This window comes from Phaseolus vulgaris, chromosome 8 (genome assembly GCF_000499845.2).
Source record: "Phaseolus vulgaris cultivar G19833 chromosome 8, P. vulgaris v2.0, whole genome shotgun sequence".
Lineage (NCBI taxonomy): Eukaryota > Viridiplantae > Streptophyta > Magnoliopsida > Fabales > Fabaceae > Phaseolus > Phaseolus vulgaris.
Window position 1 is genome coordinate 13,616,461 of NC_023752.2, and position 23,448 is coordinate 13,639,908.

Genomic DNA, 23,448 nt, shown 5'->3' on the forward strand with positions numbered 1-23,448 from the left:
TTGACTCCAACGACTGCCTTTGCCCTTCTATCATTGCCTGAGAACTGTGCCTTCTCCGTTAAGAAACTTCACACCTGCAAAGACAAAAGGGGCGCCTTAACGGCCGTTTGCACTCCAACGCTCAAGTCAGTATTAGGGCAAAGAACACCAAGTGTATAAAATAGCTTTAGACTCAAAAGCTGCATACCTTCCTAGGGTTCTTAGCACCCTTTATATAGGTTGAAACTAGGGTTTACCTCTGTTCTGTTACCACTGTCTAGGGTTCCTCTGGAAGTGTCCCTGTGCCGCTATTGTGTAATCTTAGCGTATCAGGCACATGAACTTCATTTAACTGAAGTGCAAATGAATAATCAGAGTGGCCGCCTAGGTCCCAACCTGGTGCTCCTAAGATCCATCGCCATCTGTTTTGTGGGTGCCCTAAGTATCCTCGTGCCATGCATGTAGCTTCACTGGAAACCCTAATTCTACCGGACCCTTGCGCCCCTTAAGGTTGTGCATGATGTTGCGCCTTCATGCGTCATGCACCCCACATGCATGGGTCTCCCGTGCCTTAGGCTTCCCATTTATCTTTAACTGTTATCTTAACGAGATTCTAGGGCCCACCTTACGGGCTTTCACTTCATCCTGATGGCCGATGTCCGATCTTATCCCTCTACTGGTGAGGTCCGATACAGGTCTCTGATATCAGACCTAGGGTAGCAATCTCATAGACTGACCGACTTCTGGATATGCATTTGGGTCCCACTTCGCATGACCCCCTTCTATTGTCAAGTACCGGAGCGTGATGTTTGAGGTCAACCTCTGAAATCAATGACCGAGAACTGATCGGGACAGGGATAAATTCTTAGATTTTATGCTAACACACCGAGGCATAAAAGCTAACTCAGACAAGTGTGGACAGTCGCCAAAATGAGTAGCCCAATTAACATGAAATAAGTCCAAAGGCTTATCGGCAACCTCACTCTACTCTCTCTCTTATCTAGACTTGCCATAAAACAAAACCAATCATTCAGCTGATAAAGAAGAAGATGAAATTCGAGTGGACTCCTCGATGTGAAGAGGTCTTATGTGAAGTTAAAAATCTTTTAGCATGCCATCCACTAATCCAAAGACCGACAACCTAACACCCCATCATTGTAAGCTTCAACCAAAGACATCATGGCAGCATTGGTGCAAGAGATAAACATTTATGAGGTTATTATTATTTATTCAATCTTTTATTATAAATTTTATATATTATATGTCCAAATATATTATATTAGTTTTTTCTATATAGTTTTTTAAAACAAAAAATATGAATATCATGTTCTACAAAGAATTAAGAAGAATTCTTGAAAAGTAACATATATTTTCTACTTAGAGAATATAAATTTACTCAATTTTATTATAATTTAATAAATAAGTTTATTAACAAAAAATTTACTTTTAATAAATTACATGAAAACTCATATAAATTCTTAGCACTAATTTTTGTTTCGTCTTTCACTTAAGAAAATTTGTATTGTTATAAAAATATGATAATATAAATTAGTGTTTTCTTTTTGTAGAATATATATGCGTATATATATATATATATATATATATATAAATATTAAAATTTTGTAACGATACTATGTAAATTTACCTCATACATTAAATCAATAAAATTATAATTATGATAAATTTATAATGTAATATCGATAGTAAAAAAACCAAGAAACTTGTAAAGATATTTAAAAATGAAATATATAAAAATAAAAATAAATCATATACAGTATCGTTAAAATATTAAAGATTTTACTTATGCATCTATTTGATGTATAAACAAGTTGCAGTTTTTGTATATATGATTAGTTTTAATCTTGAGAATCTAATATTTGTTTTGAAATTAAATACTTAACAAATTGAAAATTTCAATTTTAGTCTCTTTTATACCTGCTTCAGTTTTACTTCTTATAGCATGCCAATAATGTTAATTATGTGAAGAGCTTTTCAAATAAAGGTGAATAAATGAGATTTAATTTTTATCCAAAATATGTACATGAAGATTTTATTTCTTATAGTACTATAAAAAAAAATCAATTTCTATATACTCTATTTTTTAAAATAATTAAAATGTAAGCAATTTGACTACATTTGGTTTAGAATTGTACATATTTTTAACAAACATATCATAAATTTGTGTCAAAATGAAACCATTCTTTGAGCTTAACTAACTGCAACTACTTAAATTATATGAAAATAAAATGAATTATTTAACATAAGATAAATTTATTTAATAAATCAAATAATAAATTAATTTATTAAATAAATATTATTATGATATTGTTTTCATAATTATGCTGCAGGTTAATTTTAGATTACGTAAACACTAATAATTTAAGCTATTAATGACTTAAAAAATTTATTTCTTCTATAATTTTATTACCTGCTTAAGATTTTAATTTTGTATATGGTTCTAATGACCTTATTAAAAATACTCCTTAATCTTATAAACATATATATATATATATAACTTTAAAGTATTTGAAAAATAAACAAATATAAAATGACAATGGTATATGTACTTAATGCTATTTATTATTTATTCATTATACAACTATTCCCTTGTTCATGGATATATATTAAATTTTTATGTCAAAAGGTGAAATTTTATTATTATTATGATTATTATTATTTATTAATAAATAATTTTTAAAATCATACTTAATAAAACATTAACCTACAATATAAACAAAATTAATATTATAAAATAAATTTATAAAATTCAAATTAAAATGGTATAAATTTAATTTTGAATTTAATTGTGTTTATTGAAAGTTGCTAACAAAATAAGTAACAATAAATTTATTCAACCAGGTGTTGCTTAAAGAATGGGAGAAGGAGTTTCACGGATATTATGTCACTCCAACAAGAGAGAATCCGTGATTTGCATCCAAACTAGTAATTGACATTTAGCATATGTTATATGTGATACTATTTTTTGAACTCATAATATATAATGTTTTTAATATAAAAAATATATTTTTTAAAATAATATTTAAAAGTATCCTATAAATACAACTTTTAATTTTAATATAATAAAACTAATATATTTTAATTTAAAAATAATAATAATAATAAAATGAATGATTTTTGTTTGTATTTATGTGCTAACTCACCTTCTTATTCTTTTTAAAATCCATCTATTCTCTCGTTCTAACAACTTCATCCATCATAAAATTACACCACACTTCTTTTGCTTTATCTTTCCTTCTCTCCTCTTCCATTTACAATTTCACCTTCTCTCTCTCTCTCTCTCCTGACAAATTCACTCTTCGCATCTTCTTCCTCCTTGCGCAATGGATCCAACTCGAGCTTTTGTGAAAAGTGTCAAACGTGTTATCGTCAAGGTTTTTCTCCCTCTCTGTTTAATTGCATGTTTAACAACAACAACATTCACTATCATCTAATCTGTTTCGCATGCATGGAACGAAGAAAACCTAAAAACTGGTATTCTTCTTGCTTTCTAGTTTTTGACACGATGCATGGATGCGAGGACCGATTGCAATGCCAATGTTATTTTCATATGAAAGGAGACGAGATCTACATCCTTTATTTATTTTGGATAGCATACATGTTGTGTGTTATTAATTACTGGTTCTGCTGATCACTGATTAATATCAATCAATCATTTCTTTATTATTAGAAATTAGGTTAACATTGCATTAGAAATCTAAACATGTGTTTTTGATTTCTTAACCAGTAAGAGGTATTGGTTATTTTTGTTGATTAATTAGTATATGATTATCATCAGCGAAGCTAATTTTTGTTGGGTTGTTTTCGAAGGTTGGAACAGCCGTGGTTACTCGTAGTGATGGAAGATTAGCATTGGGAAGACTTGGGGCTCTCTGCGAACAGGTGTAACATTTGTCATCCTGTCAAACCAGAATACCATTTCTATAATCTATTTTCTATGCACTTCAATTATCCTCTCGTTTTTTTATGAAAATTAACATCGTATTCAAAATCACAAACTTCAAAATAGTAAAGGCAGAATTTAATAATTTAAACACATATGACAATCTTTACTATTGTAAACAAAAAATTTGGTGTATATAAATTGAATGCCTTAAATATATGGATGTGAAATGAGTAAATTTTTATTTTTATAAAATATTTTCTTTGGTTTTTCATTTCTGTAAAATTTCAATTATTGTTTTTAGCTTTTATAAAACCTATCAATTTTAGTTTTAATCTGTATAAAAAAAAAATTATGGCGTTGTATATATTTTAATCTCATATCACAAAACTAGTAACCATGGTTTAGAATAAATGTTTTTGGTTCCACACTTAAACTAGTGACACATAATATTGCAAAGCAATTATTTTCAAATTTAGAGAGGTAATAAATGCAAAGATTTTTTTTGCAATAATCAAAATCAAAACATATATATGTTAGCTTAAAACATATTTAAACATAAATTAAATTTGTATCACTTATATCAAAATAACTAAAATCCATCAACTCTCAATACATAACTATTTTTTATTGAGTACTCAATAAAAAATTTCCACAAATTGGATAGCTCATAAATTGATTTTTTTTTTTTTTTACTTAGGTCTCTCTGTATTAACTCCATCAATTTTAGTCACCATGTACATGTATCACATAATTCGGGACCGAAAGTTGTAAATAACACTGTCCAACAACCTATTATAATAATATTATAATATTTAAATAAAAATAATTAAAATATTAATTTATTTGTTGTTAAGAGTGTTTTTTTTTTAAAGAACACTGTCCATGCTTTCTGCAGTTTCTTCTACGTATGGGTATCAGGACTAACAAAGTCTACATTTGATGTTCTTCACTGATCATATAGTTTTTGTTGTAACTGAAAGCTATGTTTCCTGCAGCTTAAAGAGCTAAATGATAAGGATTATGAGGTTATATTGGTGACTTCAGGTGCAGTTGGTCTTGGCCGACAAAGACTAAGATATCGCAGATTGGTCAATAGCAGGTTTTTGTAATTTCTCTTTCCCCGTTAGTGAATACATGTTTTTCAAAGTCCTGCATCGAGCTTTGCATTAATAGCTAGTGCATACTTTAGTTAAATCAATTTGTAAAATTTGGCAAAAGTTAATAAGTATTTGGTGATGTATGTTCTTGTATCAAGCAGAACAAAAATGTTGCTGTATATTTCTAAAAACTTTCTGTTTGAAGAAGTAATTCATCCCTGTCATTGCTCACTCGGAGCATGCTTCCTTTTTGTAGTTTGTTCTTTTTTTAAATGCTACATGGGCATTAGATCAGTATAGCATTGAGAAGGAACTTGGGCAAACTTTTTCATGTTTCTATTATAATATGAACTAGGTAGAGTTTGAGAGACCGGGGAGGAAAAAATGAGCCTGAAATAAAGGGTTTATTTTTTATGCAGCTTTTCGGATCTTCAAAATCCACAAGGAGATCTTGATGGGAAAGCATGTGCAGCTGTTGGGCAGAGTAGTCTCATGGCTCTTTACGATATCATGTTTAGCCAGGTGGGAACAAGATTAAATTGCACATTCAATATTCCGGAATCTTAAATTTGTATGTTTTGCCATAATACATTAACAGGAATATATTGTATTAATCTAACTGTTTCCTCTAAATTGATGGTGATATGTGATTTGGCTGGGGCAGCTTGATGTAACTTCGTCCCAACTTCTTGTGAACGATGGGTTTTTTAGGGATACAGCTTTCAGAAAACAGTTGTCAGACACTGTGAGCGCATTATTAGATTTAAGGATTATCCCCATTTTCAACGAAAATGATGCTGTTAGTACTAGGAAGGCGTCCTATGAGGTATGCTGCTTTTCCTTACACAAATTTACATTCTGAAAACTTACTCTTTTTTTCCTTAAAAAACACTAGTTTGATTTTCTTGGTCTTGTGCGTTTGATTACCTTTAAGGGCAAGAACTGTCTGCAGGATTCTTCTGGTATCTTCTGGGACAATGACAGTTTGGCAGGTCTATTGGCTCTAGAACTTAAAGCTGACCTCCTTGTTCTATTGAGCGATGTTGAGGGTCTTTATAGTGGCCCTCCATCTGACCCTAAGTCAAAGTTAATTCACACATATGTAAAGGAAAAGCATCAAACTGAAATTACTTTTGGAGAAAAGTCAACATACGGAAGAGGGGGTATGACTGCGAAAGTTAACGCGGCTGTTTGTGCTGCTTTTGCTGGCACACCAGTGATTATTACCAGGTACCTTCGATTTTACTGATATAAGAAAATGTTATTGGCACAAAAACTAATCACTTTTCATTTCACTATATAGATCCAACATACGCAGAGAGACACGGTTTAATTAATTTGTATTTGTTGAGTCTTTAACTATTGGAGAGAGTTGTAAACTACTTAATTCCCTGAATCATAAAATTATGAACAAAGCATCGGGATTAAAATGGTGTGAATTAGAATCTCATACAAACTGGCTTGTAAAGAATTATTATCCTTTCTTGGTTCTGAAACTGCATTATGGATAGCCATCCAGTTGATTTGACAATACCAGATGTTCCCCTTATTTCATGCGATCAAGTCCATTCCATACTCATTTCCCTTGTTTGTTAATTACAAAATGAAAAGAAAAAAACATGCAAAACCACTACATTGTTACTTTCAAGTTCAAGTGTCGAAAATATATCATATGTATATTGTAAGTAATTTTCATTCTTTTACCGATATACATATGAAATATGCATTGATGTCACCTACGCACAAGCATGCGTATGTAATTTTGCATTTTTGCTGACCTCAAATTGCATTTCAACCGCCATGGAAGTGGCTATGCTACAGACAACATCATAAGAGTGCTTCGAGGAGAAAGAGTTGGTACTATCTTCCATAAAGATGCTCATTTGTGGACCAGTATAAAGGAAGTGAGTGCTCATGAAATGGCAGTTTCAGCACGAGATAGTTCTAGACGACTTCAGGTGAGTGAAATTACTTATATAAAATGTGAACAGGTTCACTTTCATGAGTTTCTTTACGTAGCAATTTACCCTATACTAATTTCTTTTTGGTTATTGCCTAGAAAATCAACGCAGTTTGGTAGTCTTGTTTTATTACATAATTGGTGCTTCTGGTTTCAGCTCCTAAATTCTGAAGAAAGAAGCAAAATATTGCTGGCAATAGCTGATGCATTAGAGAAGAATGAAGATAAGATAAGGATGGAGAATGGAGCTGATGTTGCTGATGCAGAGGAGATCGGATATGAGAAACCACTCATATCACGTTTAACCCTGAGACCCGAGAAGGTAAGGAACTTAATACTGAAATGAAAAGTTAAAAGAAAACTTGCGCAGCTTTATATAATCAGATTTTGTGAAGTTTGCTCTTTGATAGAACATGATTTTGTTTTGACCTTGGATTTTGTATTTTTTCAGATCTCTAGTCTTGTGAAGTCTGTTCGCATTCTGGCTGACATGGAAGAACCCATTGGTCAGATTTTAAAGAGAACTGAGGTCAAACCCGTGTAATTATTTTAATACAGTACATAAGTAACAAGATGAAATTGGTTGTGTTGATTTAATATTCAACAGTTATTTCCTTTTAGACGTATTATCTTTCAAACAGTTAACTTTTGTAATTATTCAATAGCAAATTCTAAAAAATGTTATTAGACCATGTCATCCTACTGCTCAACATTCATTTTTGCAATTCTGATTACTTCTCTGTGTCCAGCTTGCAGACAAACTCGTCCTGGATAAAATATCATGTCCTTTAGGTGTTCTCCTGGTAATATTTGAATCTCGACCGGATGCCCTTGTTCAGGTTAGCAGACCCTATTCCTTCTTAATTCTAATTCATCGTACATCTTCAATAAAAATGCCAGAGATATGAGCAAGTAGAGATTTAAAATTTATCTCTAGTGATACTACTGATAAAGTAAGTTTTAAAAATTTGTTTCGTGCATTGAATGTTGAACTTTGTTGAAATGGATTAACAGATAGCTGCATTGGCAGTTCGAAGTGGAAATGGTTTACTTCTTAAAGGAGGAAAGGAAGCCAAACGATCCAATGCAATCTTACACAAGGTTTGTGGAACTTATTATCATAGACCTTTTTTTATCTGATCAATGCTAATAATAATTGTCCACTTTGTTAGGAGAGATTTTTAACTTAGAACTTAAATTAACTCCACAAAAGGGCTCCTAAGGTAAGGACTGACCAAGTTTAATGAGTTCTATTTAAATCATATTTATAGTGAGCGAGAGACTTACCCCAATTATTATCTATAGTGTTCTTAGAATTTAAGCTCAGGGCTTAGTTTAACGTTAGAAAATTACTTAAGAAGGTGAGAATAGTCCAAGTTTTGTATGTTTTATTAAGTCATATTTCTAGTAGATGAAAGACTAAAGTGATCCAATTAAGACTTTCCAATTAAGGCTACCGACTTGATGTGCTGCAATTTGCAAATGCAGATGATCTAACAATATGTCTAACAAGATTATAATTGTTCAAGCTTTATGGTTCTACTTAAGTAAATTTAAGGTTGCAATTAAGACAAACCCAAAGGGGCAACACCTAAAGCAAGCTAGAGATGACTGCAATTAAGACGACTTTTCAACAAGTATTTGTCCATAATTTTAGTTTATAACTATTTATATATTCAATTTCATCATTATTGTAGATTATTACTTCAGCTATTCCAAATACAGTGGGTGCGACACTCATTGGGCTTGTGACTTCAAGAGAAGATATTCCAGATCTGCTCAAGGCAAGTAAAATTCATAAATTCATTTGTCTGAAATGAATTTCAACTAATTATACTTTGCCACAGCTTGATGACGTGATAGATCTAGTGGTCCCTAGAGGCAGTAATAAGCTTGTTTCTCAAATCAAGGATGCAACAAAGATTCCTGTTCTTGGTCATGCTGGTAATATATGTATTTACGTTTTCTATCTTTGATTAATGTTACAATGTACAATTTTATCAAGTTGTTATTTTTTTAAATGCAGATGGAATATGTCATGTATATGTTGACAAATCAGCAAATATGGATATGGCAAAGCAGATTATTAGGGATGCAAAGACTGATTACCCTGCAGCTTGCAATGCAATGGTAATTACAGTTTACATCCCCTGGAATGTCTCCTCTAATGCATGTTTATCTGCCTCGTATTTCCGTTTGAGTTTTCTTCATTTGCCATTCATTATGTAAATTGATCTATTGACTCTGCTCATTACAATATTCTGTGCTGATGTTCTTAGGAAACCCTTCTTGTACACGTAGATCTGTCAAGGAATGGTGGACTTGTTGAACTTGTTGCCGAACTCCAACGCGAAGGTTTGACCTTGGTTGTTATGAATAAATTTATGATGAACAAAACATGCACATTCAAGTTGGAATTTTATATTTTCTTTTTTAAAATGCACCTTAGCTTCGTTTTCAACACCCTTTGCACCATGTGAAATTTCTATATTATAAATTTTGCTGATTACTTCTTCTTCTTATTCTTTAAATGTAGTTGATTTTTTTTCCTGAAAACTAGTGAGTACTCTGCATTGAACATCTCTTTTTAAATTTAGTTTGATTTTTGAACATAACTATAACCTAGGAGAGAATGCCTTTAATTTTTCTTAGGTTATAGAGAATGCATTTAAAATCGAAAGAGAAAATATGTATAATGATTAATTAAAAAGAAAACTTCAATTAAAAGGTAAACTGTTGTCATATATATCAAAGATTATCATTTTGTTCTGCCTTATGAGGTATGAGTTTCAAGTTTATGAAAAAATAATTTCATTCTGTTTATTTAAATATATTCTTTCTCCTAAAAAGATTACATGGATTTGTGGTGTTAAACTGGAACACATGCACAAAAGTGATAACATGACTGCTATGATTTAATCAATCTGCAGGCGTTGAATTATATGGTGGACCAAGAGCCAGTGCCTTGTTAAATATTGTTGAAACAAACTCTTACCATACGGAGTATAGCTCACTAGCTTGTACAGTTGAAATTGTTGATGATGTATTTGCTGCCATTGAACACATACATAAACATGGAAGGTAAATTCGGGTTCCCCTGCAAAATCTACATTTTGATTCGCCATATCATAAACCTTGTTAAAATCTATTTCTTTCTTTCCTGTCTCTGCAGTTCACATACAGAATGCATTATTGCAGATGACTGTGAAGTTGCTGAAGCTTTCTTAAGTCAGGTTGACAGGTAAATATTTTGTTTTTCCGGAAACCTTGTTGTCCTTTGCTTCCAGTGCCAAATTCCAAGAAATACCAATGTAATGTGTATCGTGTGGTAGTTTAATTCCAATGCCTGCAGTAATTTGTCTGAACCAGAAACCTCTTCACGTTCTAAAATTTCAATGTGTCATCTATATTAGATACTAAATTTGCCCAGACGTATAATTCTTCATATTTGATGATTTTTATTTGAGTTCCTTCTATATATTCTATAAAAATTTGGGATAAAGTCACCTTTTTTAAAACAATAGAACGTCTTCTTATTACAAAGGCAGTTTAGTTGTAGCTTGTTGTTTCATCTGTATTCGTAGAAATGTTAATATTAATGTAATAAGCATGTTATTATACCTCACTTCTGCTCTACCTCTATTTTTCTGTGATAAAAAAGAAAAGGAAACGAATAATTTATTAATACAAAACCATTAAAGGAACAGAATCTGTGGCTTTCTTCTCGTTATACACAGCCTTTTTAGTCCGTATGTAGATCACAACCGAGTTTGATATCAATTGAGAAACATTCAAACACTTGATACCAAATTACTAAAGTATCCTATCAAGTATCCAATACTAGTATATATAAGACTTAGGCACTGAATAATAGCCATGTCCCTACCAAAATACCATGCCATATTTTTCATTTAGACATAATAGAATTAATGTTTCATTGTGTTTCTATGCATAACTATTCTATAAATTAGTCTAGTTATAGACTTGATGTTGCTAACTGAGGAATACGCATTTTTGCCTGGTGCACAAACAGTGCTGCTGTATTCCACAATGCAAGTACAAGGTTTTGTGATGGAGCTCGATTTGGCCTTGGTGCAGAGGTAATGTACTTTCCATAAACATACTGTAACAATAGCGGCATGCTCATTCATATTTTCTCATGTATTCCTGGTTTTATTGTTGATCAGGTTGGAATAAGCACAAGCCGAATTCATGCCAGAGGTCCTGTCGGGGTTGAAGGGTTGTTAACAAATAGATGGTATGGAATTCTTCAATGCCTTACGTTTTTGCTTCTATTCTAAGAAAATACACATGAACTGAACAAACATTTTCAATTATTCATGAATTTGCTAGAAATTATTCTTGAACATTTTTGTATGTTCATATTTCTAGAAATATAGTTTTAAAACTTGTACTCTTTCAAGATCTTTCTTCATTAATTTTCTATCGAAATAAATTATGCTAGACTAAATCATACACTATAATGCAGGATATTGAGAGGAAGCGGGAATGTGGTAAATGGTGATCGAGGGATCACGTATACGTACAAGAATCTACCAATAAAAGCATAAATGCAGCCAGAGATTGGTAAGAATTATCGTCATTCAGCTCATTAAACCAGCAGCAATTTTTTCTGTTATATTTTTCTCGTACAGAAGTTTCTGCTGCGGTCCGAGCAGTGTATACTTTCCATTTACCCCTTTCCAGATTTTTTTTTTCCCTACCTGGAACATGCTCAGGGGAAATAAAATAACTGCACGAATGATTAGGTTATGTAATCGGGATTTTTTTTATTGAAGTACTACTTGAGAGTTTGAAACAGCAATGCAGTGACAAATAGGATTATAGTTTATATATTTATTGTTTTTTGAAGCGGTGCATATCCTTTGGAACTTGGATGATCATATATTTATTTTCTTCTAAATAATCTAACTTACATTATTAATAAACATTGGTGTCACACTTCACGGTTCTTCACTACAAAGTTTAGATTGCATTATGGATGAATTAAAAGATGCAACTCAACTCAATTTCTAAACGACGATGCATCAAGAAAATATCGATCCGAACTAATAAACCCTTAACATGAAGAAGGGTCAGAGAAGCTCAAGATGTGCTGATATGAGGATTTGAATAGGTCAGAAGCCTATGTTACTTGAAACACTTTAATATAGATAGATGCTTTTTAAGTAAAACAGTTAAGAGTTGAAATGCTGTCGTGGTTATTTGATAACTGGACAAAAATGTGTGTACAAGTCAAGGAAATGTAATTCCTAATATTGTAAAGTTGTAATTATCTTTTTGATAGCTTGAGCAAATAAAGGGGAATCGTATGTGCAATCTCATTAATGAGATACATTATATAATTGCAATATATTGTTTGACGCTTTTTGCAAGAGTAAGCAACTTGATCACATAAAACATACTTATAATATATTAATAGTTGGCTAGTTGCACAAGAGAGTTTTCAGTTTCTTTTCACTAAAGATATGTCCAAAATTTTCATACTCAGACTAAACAATATGGTCCATGGAATCTATAAAGAGAGCTTGTTTGATACAGCTACAACTTTCCTTCTAGAAATAAACGTAGATTCAAGTCATGGAAATGATGAATATATAAAGTAACCCTCAATAATGTGTTAGATTGAAGATGGAAGTAGTGTTTTTGAGCTAGATATTATCTGATGGAACCGTGTCAGATCAGAGTTTGGCAATATTTGGAAATTATATTGCTGCTAAGAAAAGAGTTTGTTAGAATTAACCATGTGTCAGTTGGCAATGCTACGGTGGGGTGGTGATAGGATTTATACAGGCATAACTCCAAAAACAGCCAATATAAAACTTCTCCTTGCTTTGAACATTGCAAGTTTTTATGTGAATCTATTTTTAATAAACAAAGGTGTGAAGTGTAGATTTTCAATCAAAATTGATTTTTTTTTCGTCAATAATTATTTTTAATAAAATTGACACGCAGAGCAAAACGTCAAAATGTAATAAAAAAACAAATATATTCACGAGGGTCAAACAATAATTAAAGACTAACATCAAAGGTAGAAGCATATTATTGTTGTAAAACAATAATTTTGACCATAGAACTGCAGAACAGAGTAAAAAAAATATTCTGGGTGTGTTTAATTCCTTTCTTACTTTTTTTTCCAAGACAATTGTAGACTTCTCAACAATCAAATTCTCATCCTAAATATGGAGGTGAGTAGTTTGCATAAAATCATAGGTATAATCTTAATGATTTCATTTACTCCAAAATGAAATTCTCTCATAACTCTACTAAATTTGGCAATGTTTCCAAAATACCTGTTTTAAAAGTCTAAAGAAATAGAAATAGTGTTGGGAGATGTTTTCTCATCCCAAATCTATTTCGTTTTGATAATTGTTTCAAAACAACACAAACAGTTGAGAAATATTTTCTCATCTTATGTTTTCACTCAATTTTCCAAGCTCTGCTCTTATCTCTTTGTTTTGCACACTACCATCCACCAGCTATTTAAGCAACCTTCTTTAGTTGTAATCTGAAAACCAAATAGTTCTTGAAAACATAAATCAAACACACCCTTAAAGTACTCTATCACAATTTTATCTTTTTTATAAACACTACAAAAGGTGTTTTCAATGGTAAACATTATTCCACAATTGGTATATGTACTTGTTTGTTGATAATCCAAATTGTAAATTTCTGCTATCGATTCGTAGAGAAAGTCGAGACCTTTTCTTTCTGGTTATAATTTTATCTTTAGAATCCGGAGATTCATCAGAAATAATATGCATTTCATATTTCTCAATCCCATAATTCTTCGAGACTTTTGTAAGGACTACAAACAAACCTTCCATTGCATTCCATGTATCTGGAAGACACAATGGAGCCATAATCTCAGGTTCCCAAACTCTTGAACCTGGCTTTGTCCTAAAAGGCCAATGCTTCTTTGACAAAATAATTTATCATCAAATTTCATTCAACCATCCCCAGTTTCACTATCATTGCATACACAGCTTTAGAATCAAAAACCATACTAGGTATAAATCAATGTAGCCAAAGCTGCAGGTTCTCAAGAGTCCTAGCTTGCCATTGCCTTTGAGACATCTTCAGGAGGAGCAAAGTCACTGGTCGTGTATGGTTATAAAAATTCAAGGCTCAACCAGTGGAAATTCATTACTCATAACAGAAATATACAACACCAAATGAAGTTTTAGATTTATCTTCCTTTCTAGCATTCTGAAGTTTTCTTTATAATCAAACAGTAAATGAAATACGTATTGTTAACTAGTAAGTGCTCTCAAGTATGCCAAAAGCAGAATTTAATTAGACTTTACTAATAATATAAAGGTATTTTGTAACGTATTCCAATCATAGATTGTCATAAGATTGTTGATTTATTACTCTGAAATTAGAATGATGTCTACTTATTTAACTATAAAAAATTTAAACTGATACTGCATGAAAATTGAAGTTGCCAAAAGCATGATCAGAAAAAAACTGAGGTCAATAGGTTAAGAATTCGTCCAAATTTTTACCACAACTTTGATGTCATGAACATCTCACACACACTCACTACGCTTTACAACCCCAGTGGAAATAGTGTTTTCAGGGCCTCCCCTACCTGCATCAAATGCAAACCTCCTGGCATCAAGAAAAAACCAGAACAAACAAAACCAATTATCCTCACCCCCAACCTCAAAAACTAGTATTAACAGACAAAAAGTTGATGGGGATTCTAAGCTTGTTGAATTCTGGATTAATAAACAAATTACCTCTTTCTCATTATCATATACCTTAGCACAATCTATATGCCTGCATCCAGCAATTTAGAACAATTTAAACCAAAGCATATATTAGCAGATGAAGCTGCTCCTCTTGTTACCAACTCTATCTCAATTAAACCAAGAAATTAAGACATTGAATACAAAGAAACCACCTTGACTGCAGCCATAACAGCTTCACCCACAACACATGGAGCAGCTTTCCATGTTCCAAGACCAACTGAAGGAATCTTTGCTCCAGTGCTCAGATCAAAATATTGAGGCCCTTTTGTAGTTTCTTTGGCCATGAATCTCCTGCATATGAATCAAAAGATGGTAGTTAATTCGTGAATTGTATAATGAATAGAAAAGTTTATAGTTTGAATACTAAATCGTTTCGTAAATAGTAAGATTCATAAATATTTAAAAAATATAACATATAAATATATAAAAATATAATTAATAATCATAATTATGTGTGGTTGTATTTATTATTATATTAGATTAATATTATAATGATTAAATTAGAATGGGTTACGTGGTTCAACTCCTTTATTAAATGAAAAAAAATAGAATTTTATAAAACTAATTAAGTAACCCAATCCGATTCCAACCTCAATCCATAATAAAACTCAAGTCGTGATACGATTTACACGATACTGAAATAAACACAAATAGCCTTCATAGATACTTACTACCATGATCAAAAGGATTAAGGATTAAACTTTAATAAAAGATAATTAATAAAGTAACAAACGTAAACAGATTTGAAACCCAAAGGAAGAAATCTATACCTTTTGGAATCAAATTGCTTAATATTTTTGTCTTTTCGTATTGGCATGGGAGTGCAATTAGTAATAATGGGGTGCAGAACAAAAAGCCAGAAATGTTTTGACTATTGTATGAGTTATAATGAATGTGAGAAAAACGGAGAATGTACAGTTGTGATTATTTGGGTCTTCTAATTAATGAGTGTACTAATAATTCTCTTTATAGCGTCTGGTATATTAATAATTAATAATGTTATATATTTAACATTTATCCGTAGAATACTTGCATAAATAAATTACTCAAATGGTGACTTATTCGTTAATGAAACTATTTAAGCAAAAGAAAGGTCCATGAGTAATAGATTAAAATATAAATAAATCGAACTAGTTAAATTCAATTTAATTTCATTATTTTATTTTATTTTATTTTTTGAATTTAAAACTGATTATCATCTTCCGTAAAAGTAATTAAGAATAATTTAGAAAATGTAGTTTTCTTTTTCTATATATAAAATCAAGCAAATTAAATAAACTTAAACTTTTTAGTCGGCTCTTTTACTTCCCTTTAAATTTAATTAAAATCGGAGAAAAATAAATTTATAATAAATATGACATGTATTATAAATAAATTGTAACTTTGGAGAACACTGATTCGACATATATAATACCAATTAGTTAACAAAATATTTTGACCCATTTAAGAAATAAAATAAAAAAGCTAAAAAGAAATTTAACTAAACTTAAAAGTTAAAATACGTATTTTAAAAATTATATTATATTAGCAAATTAATTTAATTTTATGTAAAATGCTTTGGCATATAAGATATAATATTTTCATGTAATAAATATCTTATTATAATTATTTTATTTTTAAATATAAGTATTATTTCATAAAAGCACAGCATTCCATAAACATTCAAACCGAACCGGTCGCAAGCTTAAAAGACCGGACGAAACCCATTTATGGGAAACTAATCTTCAAAATGAAATAAGTAATTTTTGTTTGTGATTATGTTTGGAGCATAAAACCGCATATATTGCTAAAAATTGATCAAACTTCCTTGTACCCACAACAAAAGGGTAAAATATAGAGGAATTACAAGCATGAATCATGATGATTATGCAGGAAAACCCTGATGACCTGTATATTCATCTGCCTAATCTATAAATAGCAGTGAATATTTTGAACTTGAATCACAACAATAAAAGGTAAAGATTGCATGGGAGAACCACCCAAAGTATATTGATTGATGGTTTTAAGCATTCAAGTTTTTTAAATTTATTAGTCTACACCACCAGTAACTCTCATCATGATACAGGATAGAACATGATTGTACACCAAAAAATAACGGCCTCTGTCAACATTTCACAATCTTTAAGACTAACCATTCTTCCAAAATCATTTCTCAATGAAGTTCTTCAGGTTCTTCAACCACATTACATATTCCTTGTTGTCTTTAGCAAACATGTATTCCTGCAAGAAGTTGGTTGTGCTGGGCTTGATCCCTCTGATCTCAAGATACTTGTGAAAAGCCTTTTGCAGATTTTCATCCAAATCACTAAAAAAAGAATGGAGCAGAAATGATCAGAAAGTATGGGAGAAATAATATTGATAAAAATAGATAAAATTATATACTTACATGAACTCAGGCCCCTCGTATGCCAACTGGTCTTCGGATTCTTCCGACTGCTTTATTGACAAGCTATCAATGGAAATCTCATCGGGAAAAGCAGTCACGCCAAATTCCAGAGACACTCCATTTCCTTTGAAAACACTCACAACTAAAGGAATGCTAGATTCACTCTCATTCTTCTCATCATTTTCGTTATCCTCATTTTCTTCAGGTGCTACATTAGGGATGTCAACTTGAACTCTGATAGTTTCATCCCTAAATTGTCCTTTTAGTTGTATGGTTCTTTCTCCAGGATTGTCCTCAATCTCAAAAGGAAAATCATCTGGGATATCAACCTGGAAAATTAATACAAAAAAGACAATGAAATCAATACATGACCAATCCAATATGACTAAAATACTAAAGGAAATTCTATAGAACAAAAACAATTAATGACATTTCCGCAACAAACTATCCCTGACCATGGCTGCTTCAAATAAGGCTTGACGAGGAAAACGTTTTTCCATGTTTGTTAAACTACACAGTACGTTTCAGGCAAATCAGAAAATGTCTTAGAAATTTCTGGTAATTTAACCTTGAAGATTAGATTGACTTTAAAGCTACCATTGCTGTACATTTTCTTACACCAAATATACTTCAACAATTTAACAATAGTATGATGATGTTTTCATAAACCTGTGCAAAAACACATTTCCAATGAGAAAAATAGTTACAAACTACATTTCAGTTTCACCACCAACAACAAAAACTGCATTCAATATTGAAATATACTTACAACATACACTTTACAGAACTCCTCAGTAGATTTACCAAACTAATAAGCTTATCTTGACACACAACACTGATATCCCCACTAATCATAGCATATGTATACACCCTTAGAATAAAATTTAGTGATATAACTAACAAAATTGACAGATAAATAATCAAAAGTAGTCACATATATGAAATAAAAAGAGAAAGGAAAAATAGTTAAATGAATAGGTTTAGATTTTTGGGCAGTACGATAATAAGTGGGGGGAAGGACACAAACCAAGAGAGTATAAAACCCCATATGGAAACCAACTGCTCTCTAATCTAGTTTTCACAAGATGCCTCTTAAAAATTTGCACGAGCAATATAAATCTACTAGAAAAAAGGTTTCTCAATCCAGGCATGTCATACAGCAGACTTTGTTAAAACATTGAGACACTCAAATCTAATCATATTTAGTAACTTGTAAGAAACTAAAAACAGCAGAATTTCATTGACTCAAACACATTAATAAAGATTCAGACAGGGAATCCCGGTTAAACTACAATTAAAAGCCTGTAAGAGCTGTAGATATGCAGAAAAGTAAGATTAGAATTATAAAATAGATAACAAAATATAGTAATTTCAAACTATACGAGTACCAAAAAATGCTTAGGCAAAATTAAAAACAGCAACCGTTATTATGTCCCAAACAATTTTCCCAAATATGACACCCTCACAAACTGAATGAGTTAAGCAAATAAAACCAAGTGGCATATTATAAAACTTAGAAAACAAATACAGGGTTCATAAACCACCACCACAAAGTTCTGCTACCAATTCATGAAAAAATATCTCAAAATTTCATACGCCCCACTCGAACACTCGTCTATTCCAATTCATTTGCATCAACTATCAATAATCTTCTACCTTCACTCAACCATGGGAATCCCTTCAGCGAACAACCAACTTAGGATAAACTTTCCATAAATGCTACACTTCTAAAAGAAGAAAATAAGAAAAGAAATTAAAATAAATTTCTCTAACCTCTCAAATTAGTTTCTTAAAAATCCGAATAATAACTTATGCATATATTTGTTGTTTATTTTTTTCTTCTTACATTCTTCTCCTAAAATTGCTTAGGAGGAACAGGGTTATACAATCATACCCTTAAATCAATGTAACTTGAAAACAACTTTTACTCCTTATGAGGAACATATGGCTATCTCACCACCACTACCATAAAAAACCAAACCTTATACTACATTCGACGTCGTTTTCCTCTACAGTAACTGAAGTCTCAAGAAAAAACAAAAGGAGGAAAATTCACTAGCACACCTACATTCTATTCAATATCATTACAGACCCAGAAGAAAGAAACATAGAAAAAGGAACAAAATAGTCTTCAAAAACAGTAATAAAAAAGAACAAATTACCTCGTGCTGAGCATGATCGTCTTCGAGGGCGCATTCGACCTCAGATTGAAGCACTTGAACGAGTTTATCGTCAGCGCCAGTCTTCGTTGCGAAGGCGTTTGCGAAGCGTAGAGAGGGTACAACAGAAATCGTTGCCTCTCTCTGGAGAACAGAGAGAACATTCTGGAATGTCCTAGAAGAAGATGATGCCGTAGCGCGGCGCGCCAGCTGAGGCAACACGGAGGAGGAGGCGCGGCGGAGCATTGCGTACATCGCCATTTTCGTGTGAACAGAGAGTAAAGAGGCAGAGGGTTTTAGCGTTAGGGTTTTGGGTACAACAGTGAGGTTTGGGTTTACCGTATTTATACAAGTGTGAATAACAAATAAATGTATTGTTCACTCTAAATTTTTAGGGCAAAAAACTTCTTTTTGTAAGATTCTCAAAATAGTAAACATGTCTTCTAGAAAATTTATTATTTTTATTTTTATAAAATTTAACCACGTATGTTAAGTTTCACTAAAATTTAAATATGTTTATATAATTTCTTTTAAATATCACTATATTTTAGGTTTTCTCCTTTAACGAGAACAAGAACCATGAAATATTTTTAAGAAAATATTGCTCTCCTTTTTAAAAATATTTACGAGATGAGGTTGGTTGAAGAATTCATCGTTAAGTATCTTTAAATGTATGTTTATTTAAAATGAAAGTGACTGATGTAGAAAAATAATTAAAAAAAAACATTTTTCTTTTAAGTAACAAAGAAATACATAATTTTTATTGGGTATTACATCTTTTATTTTTCACTTAGATATAAAAAAATGAAAAATACAAAAGAAAATTCACGTTTTACAGAATTATCTTTCTCTCCAATTAATAAATATATAAATAACTTTGTATTATGCAATTACTTAATTTTAATTTATTTATTTATTTTTAAAAATGAAAGCTATAATTTAATTTTTCAAGTTATTTTCTCATCAATGAAATAAGTACATTTTTTGCTTTATTTCATTTTTCATCCATTTTTTTTTTTTTAAAGAATCATTTATGAAATTGAGACTCATAATCTTTTTTTAACGAAGAAAGAACATACAATTTGTTTGTCATCTTAAACGAGATACTATTTGCTCATGAGCTGCAAAATATTTAACTCTTGTAATGTAACATTTTAAGTGCCCAAACAAACAAGTCTCAACCGATGAGTAATGAGATTATAAATAGATCATACAACCTCTAATTAATGATATATAAAAAATATTTTTATCATTTGATATAAAAATTTAAAATTTTAGAAAAAAAAAATTATATACAACAACTTTTCAATGTATATTTTTCTTGTAAATATAAGTCATACGTTTTCCACTATATCACACAACTTCTTTCTTGGATTCTCAATTTGGATGAGAGAAGTATTTGGGTACTAATTTGACTTGGACCTCTTGTATCCAAGAATTGAACTCATAACATCAAGTCTGACACCTTCTCCCTAGTATCATTTAGGCAGTGTTTGCTTTTACGGATGGTTTTCGAGCGTGGATGGGCGAGCGAGTTAGTAACGTGTTTGATTCCTGTGGGTTGAGGGTTGGTGTGAGATGGATGAGCGGATAACATGAATATTGGTTTCTTCTCTCATGCGAGGATTAACCGTGATGAAAAGTAGAACCAACGTTATTTTATGTACATACCCTCACTGTTATTATTTTTTCGTGGTTCAGGAAGAGTAATTTTGTCATAAAAGAATAAGAATAGAATCGATTTTCTGTTAAGTGTAAACACAATGAAAATCGATTTTGCATTTTTTATATTTTGAGTAGAATCGATTCTATTTCATATTGTTTTTCTTGGAGAATCGATTTTGGGTCCAACTATATTTTATTTGAACTATAATCGATTCTTGGGCACTTTGGAGAAGAAAGAATCGATTTGGTACCTTTTGTGAATTCTCTCACACCACCAACTTCAATTCACTTCCCATTTTGCAATAGTGCAACTTCTTCTTCTATACAAAGGCTAAATCATAGGTAATAAATCCTAACAACTTTATTTTATAAATATATTTATATATTAAAATAATTTTAAAATATATTGACTTCTTTATAATAATAATAATTATTATTACTATTATTATATATATAAATATATAGAAATTATTTTTATTGCTATTATCATTATTAATATTATTATATATACAATATACAAAATTAATATATTAAATATTACATTAACAAATATATTTAATTGTACTATTAATAGTAACATATAATTATAAATAATAAATTTAAAATAAGGGTAAATTTGTAAACTTACATTTTATATTTTTAAAAAAATATATAAATTTCAGAATGAATTGGGGGTTTAGGGTTTAGTAATTTGATTTGGGGATTAGGCATTTTTAATTGTAAGGTTAGGGTTTCTGAGAAACGAGGTGCGATCGTGAGATACAATTGTGAGGTGCGATCCAGAGCTCGTGAAGGGACAGCGATTAAGGAACCCGAAGACATTGTCGAGTGTGGTGTCGTTTCGTGGTTCTTCATTTATAAGGTTAGGACATTTGGTTCTGTTTGTGATTACTTTTAGAGAACATATACATAGTAGTTTATGGTGTAGGGTCCATCATATGAAAGATTTTTCTATGTGTGGTCCAACATTTGGTCTCTAACATAATTAAGGGAATGATTACTTTGTAAGTTGTTTGTTATTTGTGGTCATGTGTATATTTATATTTCACAAGAATACATTTTATAAAGTTCATATCATGGAAGAAGGTTATTTTCAGCTTGTGGTTCACCATAGTGGGACATTTTGTGATGCGAGATATGCTGGTGGTGATACATCAACATGGTCATGTGACGGTGATAGATGGAGTTACTTTGAAATAGTTGGCATCTTAAAGGAAATGGGGTTTATAACAGTACAGGAGATGCGGTATTCACGTGGAGGTTGTGAAGAATTGGAAAATAGATTGGAGGTGCTGGTTGATGATGGTGCTGCAATAGAAATGCTGAAAATTGCAAATACACATGGTGAAGTTCATTTAGTTATAGTGCATGTTGTTTCAGAGGCAAAAATGATGTTGGTTTTAGGTGATGGTGTAGATGGTGGTGGTGTGGAACCCACAGGTGTTGAAGCTGATGTTGAGGATGGTGGTGGTGTGGAACCCACAGGTGTTGAAACTGATGTTGAGGATGATGGTGGTGTGGAACTCACAGGTGTTGAAAGTGATGTTGAGGATGGTGGTGGTGTGGAACCCGAGGGTTTTGAAAGTGATGTTGAGGATGGTGGTGGTGTCGAACCCGAAGGTCTTGAAGATCAGGGTATTGGTACGCCTATTCATGAAGATATGGAATCTGATGATGATGGTGGGCATGTGTTAGAAGATTCTTCTTCGTTAAGGGAAGTTGAATTTATTGAAGGTCAAATTGAAGTTCAGAGTGAGGGTCCTAGAGATAAGGGTCAGGGTGATGGTGAGGGTTTGGGTCAGGGTCAAGGTTTAGGGTTTAATCTTGAGGTTAGGCATGGGCGCAGAAGTAAAAGGCAAACCAGTAATCCTATAGAAAGTTTAGAACCAAATTTTACAGATGATTTGCAGGATTTGGGTGGTGATGATGATGAAAGTGAAGGAACATTTGTGCATGTTAGAGGGTTGTCAGATACAAAGTGGGAATCATAAGAGTTAGACAGCATGGACGAATTTGAAGATGGTTAAGAGGATATTTGTACAAGTGGTAAATTTCCATCTTTTGAAATGCCAAAAAACATGGCAGATTTTTCTTGGGATCTGGGTACCTATTTTACAGACAAGGAAGCATTTAAATATGTCATTAGTGTTGGGTCTATTAGTGTCTAAGTTCAAGAGGGGAGGGGTGAATTGAGCTTATAAAATTTTCGCAAGAACACACAATTTTTCAGTATTCCAGAGGCAAAAAGAACAGATTGTTTTTACATGAAACAGATTGATTTTTCAGAGCAGTATTGGCACAATTTGAATATTGTTCACTGTAAAATTGTGATCAACAGAGAATCAGAACAGAACCAGATCAGCTTATTTTTGTGAGGATAAAAGATATAGCTATGCTTAGAGATCAACCAAAATTACACAACATGAGATTTCAAGAAAAAAGATCCTTTCACAGGTTTTAATGAATGGTCAGTTTGTTCACAATTCACTTAAGCCATTATATGCAGCAACCTTGTTTATG

At 31.6% G+C, this 23,448-nt stretch overlaps 2 protein-coding genes and 1 long non-coding RNA gene across 6 annotated transcripts; 1 reads left to right on the plus strand and 2 right to left on the minus strand.

Moving 5' to 3' along the window:
• The first annotated feature begins 3,192 nt into the window (after positions 1-3,192).
• On the plus strand, positions 3,193-11,820 carry LOC137826719 (delta-1-pyrroline-5-carboxylate synthase-like). Of its 3 annotated transcripts, none has more exons than XM_068632810.1 (20): positions 3,193-3,371; positions 3,808-3,879; positions 4,879-4,982; positions 5,400-5,502; positions 5,645-5,806; positions 5,915-6,210; positions 6,788-6,938; positions 7,098-7,262; positions 7,392-7,469; positions 7,690-7,779; positions 7,955-8,041; positions 8,638-8,724; positions 8,788-8,884; positions 8,967-9,070; positions 9,220-9,295; positions 9,871-10,021; positions 10,113-10,181; positions 10,974-11,040; positions 11,128-11,198; positions 11,430-11,820. In XM_068632810.1, the coding sequence occupies exons 1-20, from the start codon at positions 3,321-3,323 to the stop codon at positions 11,509-11,511; spliced, it is 2,163 nt and encodes a 720-aa protein (XP_068488911.1). In that variant the 5' UTR covers positions 3,193-3,320; the 3' UTR covers positions 11,512-11,820. The 3 variants fall into 3 exon arrangements, with proteins under 3 accessions (XP_068488911.1, XP_068488910.1, XP_068488912.1); XM_068632811.1 differs by having other exon boundaries at positions 3,211-3,371; positions 5,933-6,210; XM_068632809.1 differs by having other exon boundaries at positions 3,206-3,371; positions 5,933-6,210; positions 6,788-7,262.
• Positions 11,821-14,309: 2,489 nt separating this feature from the next.
• On the minus strand, positions 14,310-15,090 carry LOC137825030 (uncharacterized). Of its 2 annotated transcripts, none has more exons than XR_011083285.1 (3): positions 14,871-15,090; positions 14,707-14,746; positions 14,310-14,555 (listed from the first exon to the last, which is right to left on the minus strand). It is a non-coding gene; the product is annotated as an uncharacterized lncRNA (long non-coding RNA). The 2 variants fall into 2 exon arrangements; XR_011083286.1 differs by having other exon boundaries at positions 14,310-14,575; positions 14,871-15,081.
• Positions 15,091-16,680: 1,590 nt separating this feature from the next.
• LOC137825781 (uncharacterized protein At2g39795, mitochondrial-like) lies at positions 16,681-19,648 on the minus strand. The gene is made up of 3 exons (XM_068631563.1): positions 19,267-19,648; positions 17,105-17,433; positions 16,681-17,023 (listed from the first exon to the last, which is right to left on the minus strand). The coding sequence occupies exons 1-3, from the start codon at positions 19,522-19,524 to the stop codon at positions 16,864-16,866; spliced, it is 747 nt and encodes a 248-aa protein (XP_068487664.1). The 5' UTR covers positions 19,525-19,648; the 3' UTR covers positions 16,681-16,863.
• Positions 19,649-23,448: the final 3,800 nt, after the last annotated feature.

Coding starts and splice junctions, on each gene's coding strand:
- LOC137826719 (XM_068632809.1), top strand. CDS start 3,321: ATGGATCCAACTCGAGCTTTTGTGAAAAGTGTCAAACGTGTTATCGTC. Junction 3,372..3,807: donor TCAAACGTGTTATCGTCAAG/GTTTTTCTCCCT, acceptor TTGTTTTCGAAG/GTTGGAACAGCCGTGGTTAC. Junction 8,042..8,637: donor CCAATGCAATCTTACACAAG/GTTTGTGGAACT, acceptor TCATTATTGTAG/ATTATTACTTCAGCTATTCC.
- LOC137825781 (XM_068631563.1), bottom strand. CDS start 19,524: ATGGCGATGTACGCAATGCTCCGCCGCGCCTCCTCCTCCGTGTTGCCT. Junction 17,434..19,266: donor ACGATCATGCTCAGCACGAG/GTAATTTGTTCT, acceptor TTAATTTTCCAG/GTTGATATCCCAGATGATTT. Junction 17,024..17,104: donor TACGAGGGGCCTGAGTTCAT/GTAAGTATATAA, acceptor TTCTTTTTTTAG/TGATTTGGATGAAAATCTGC.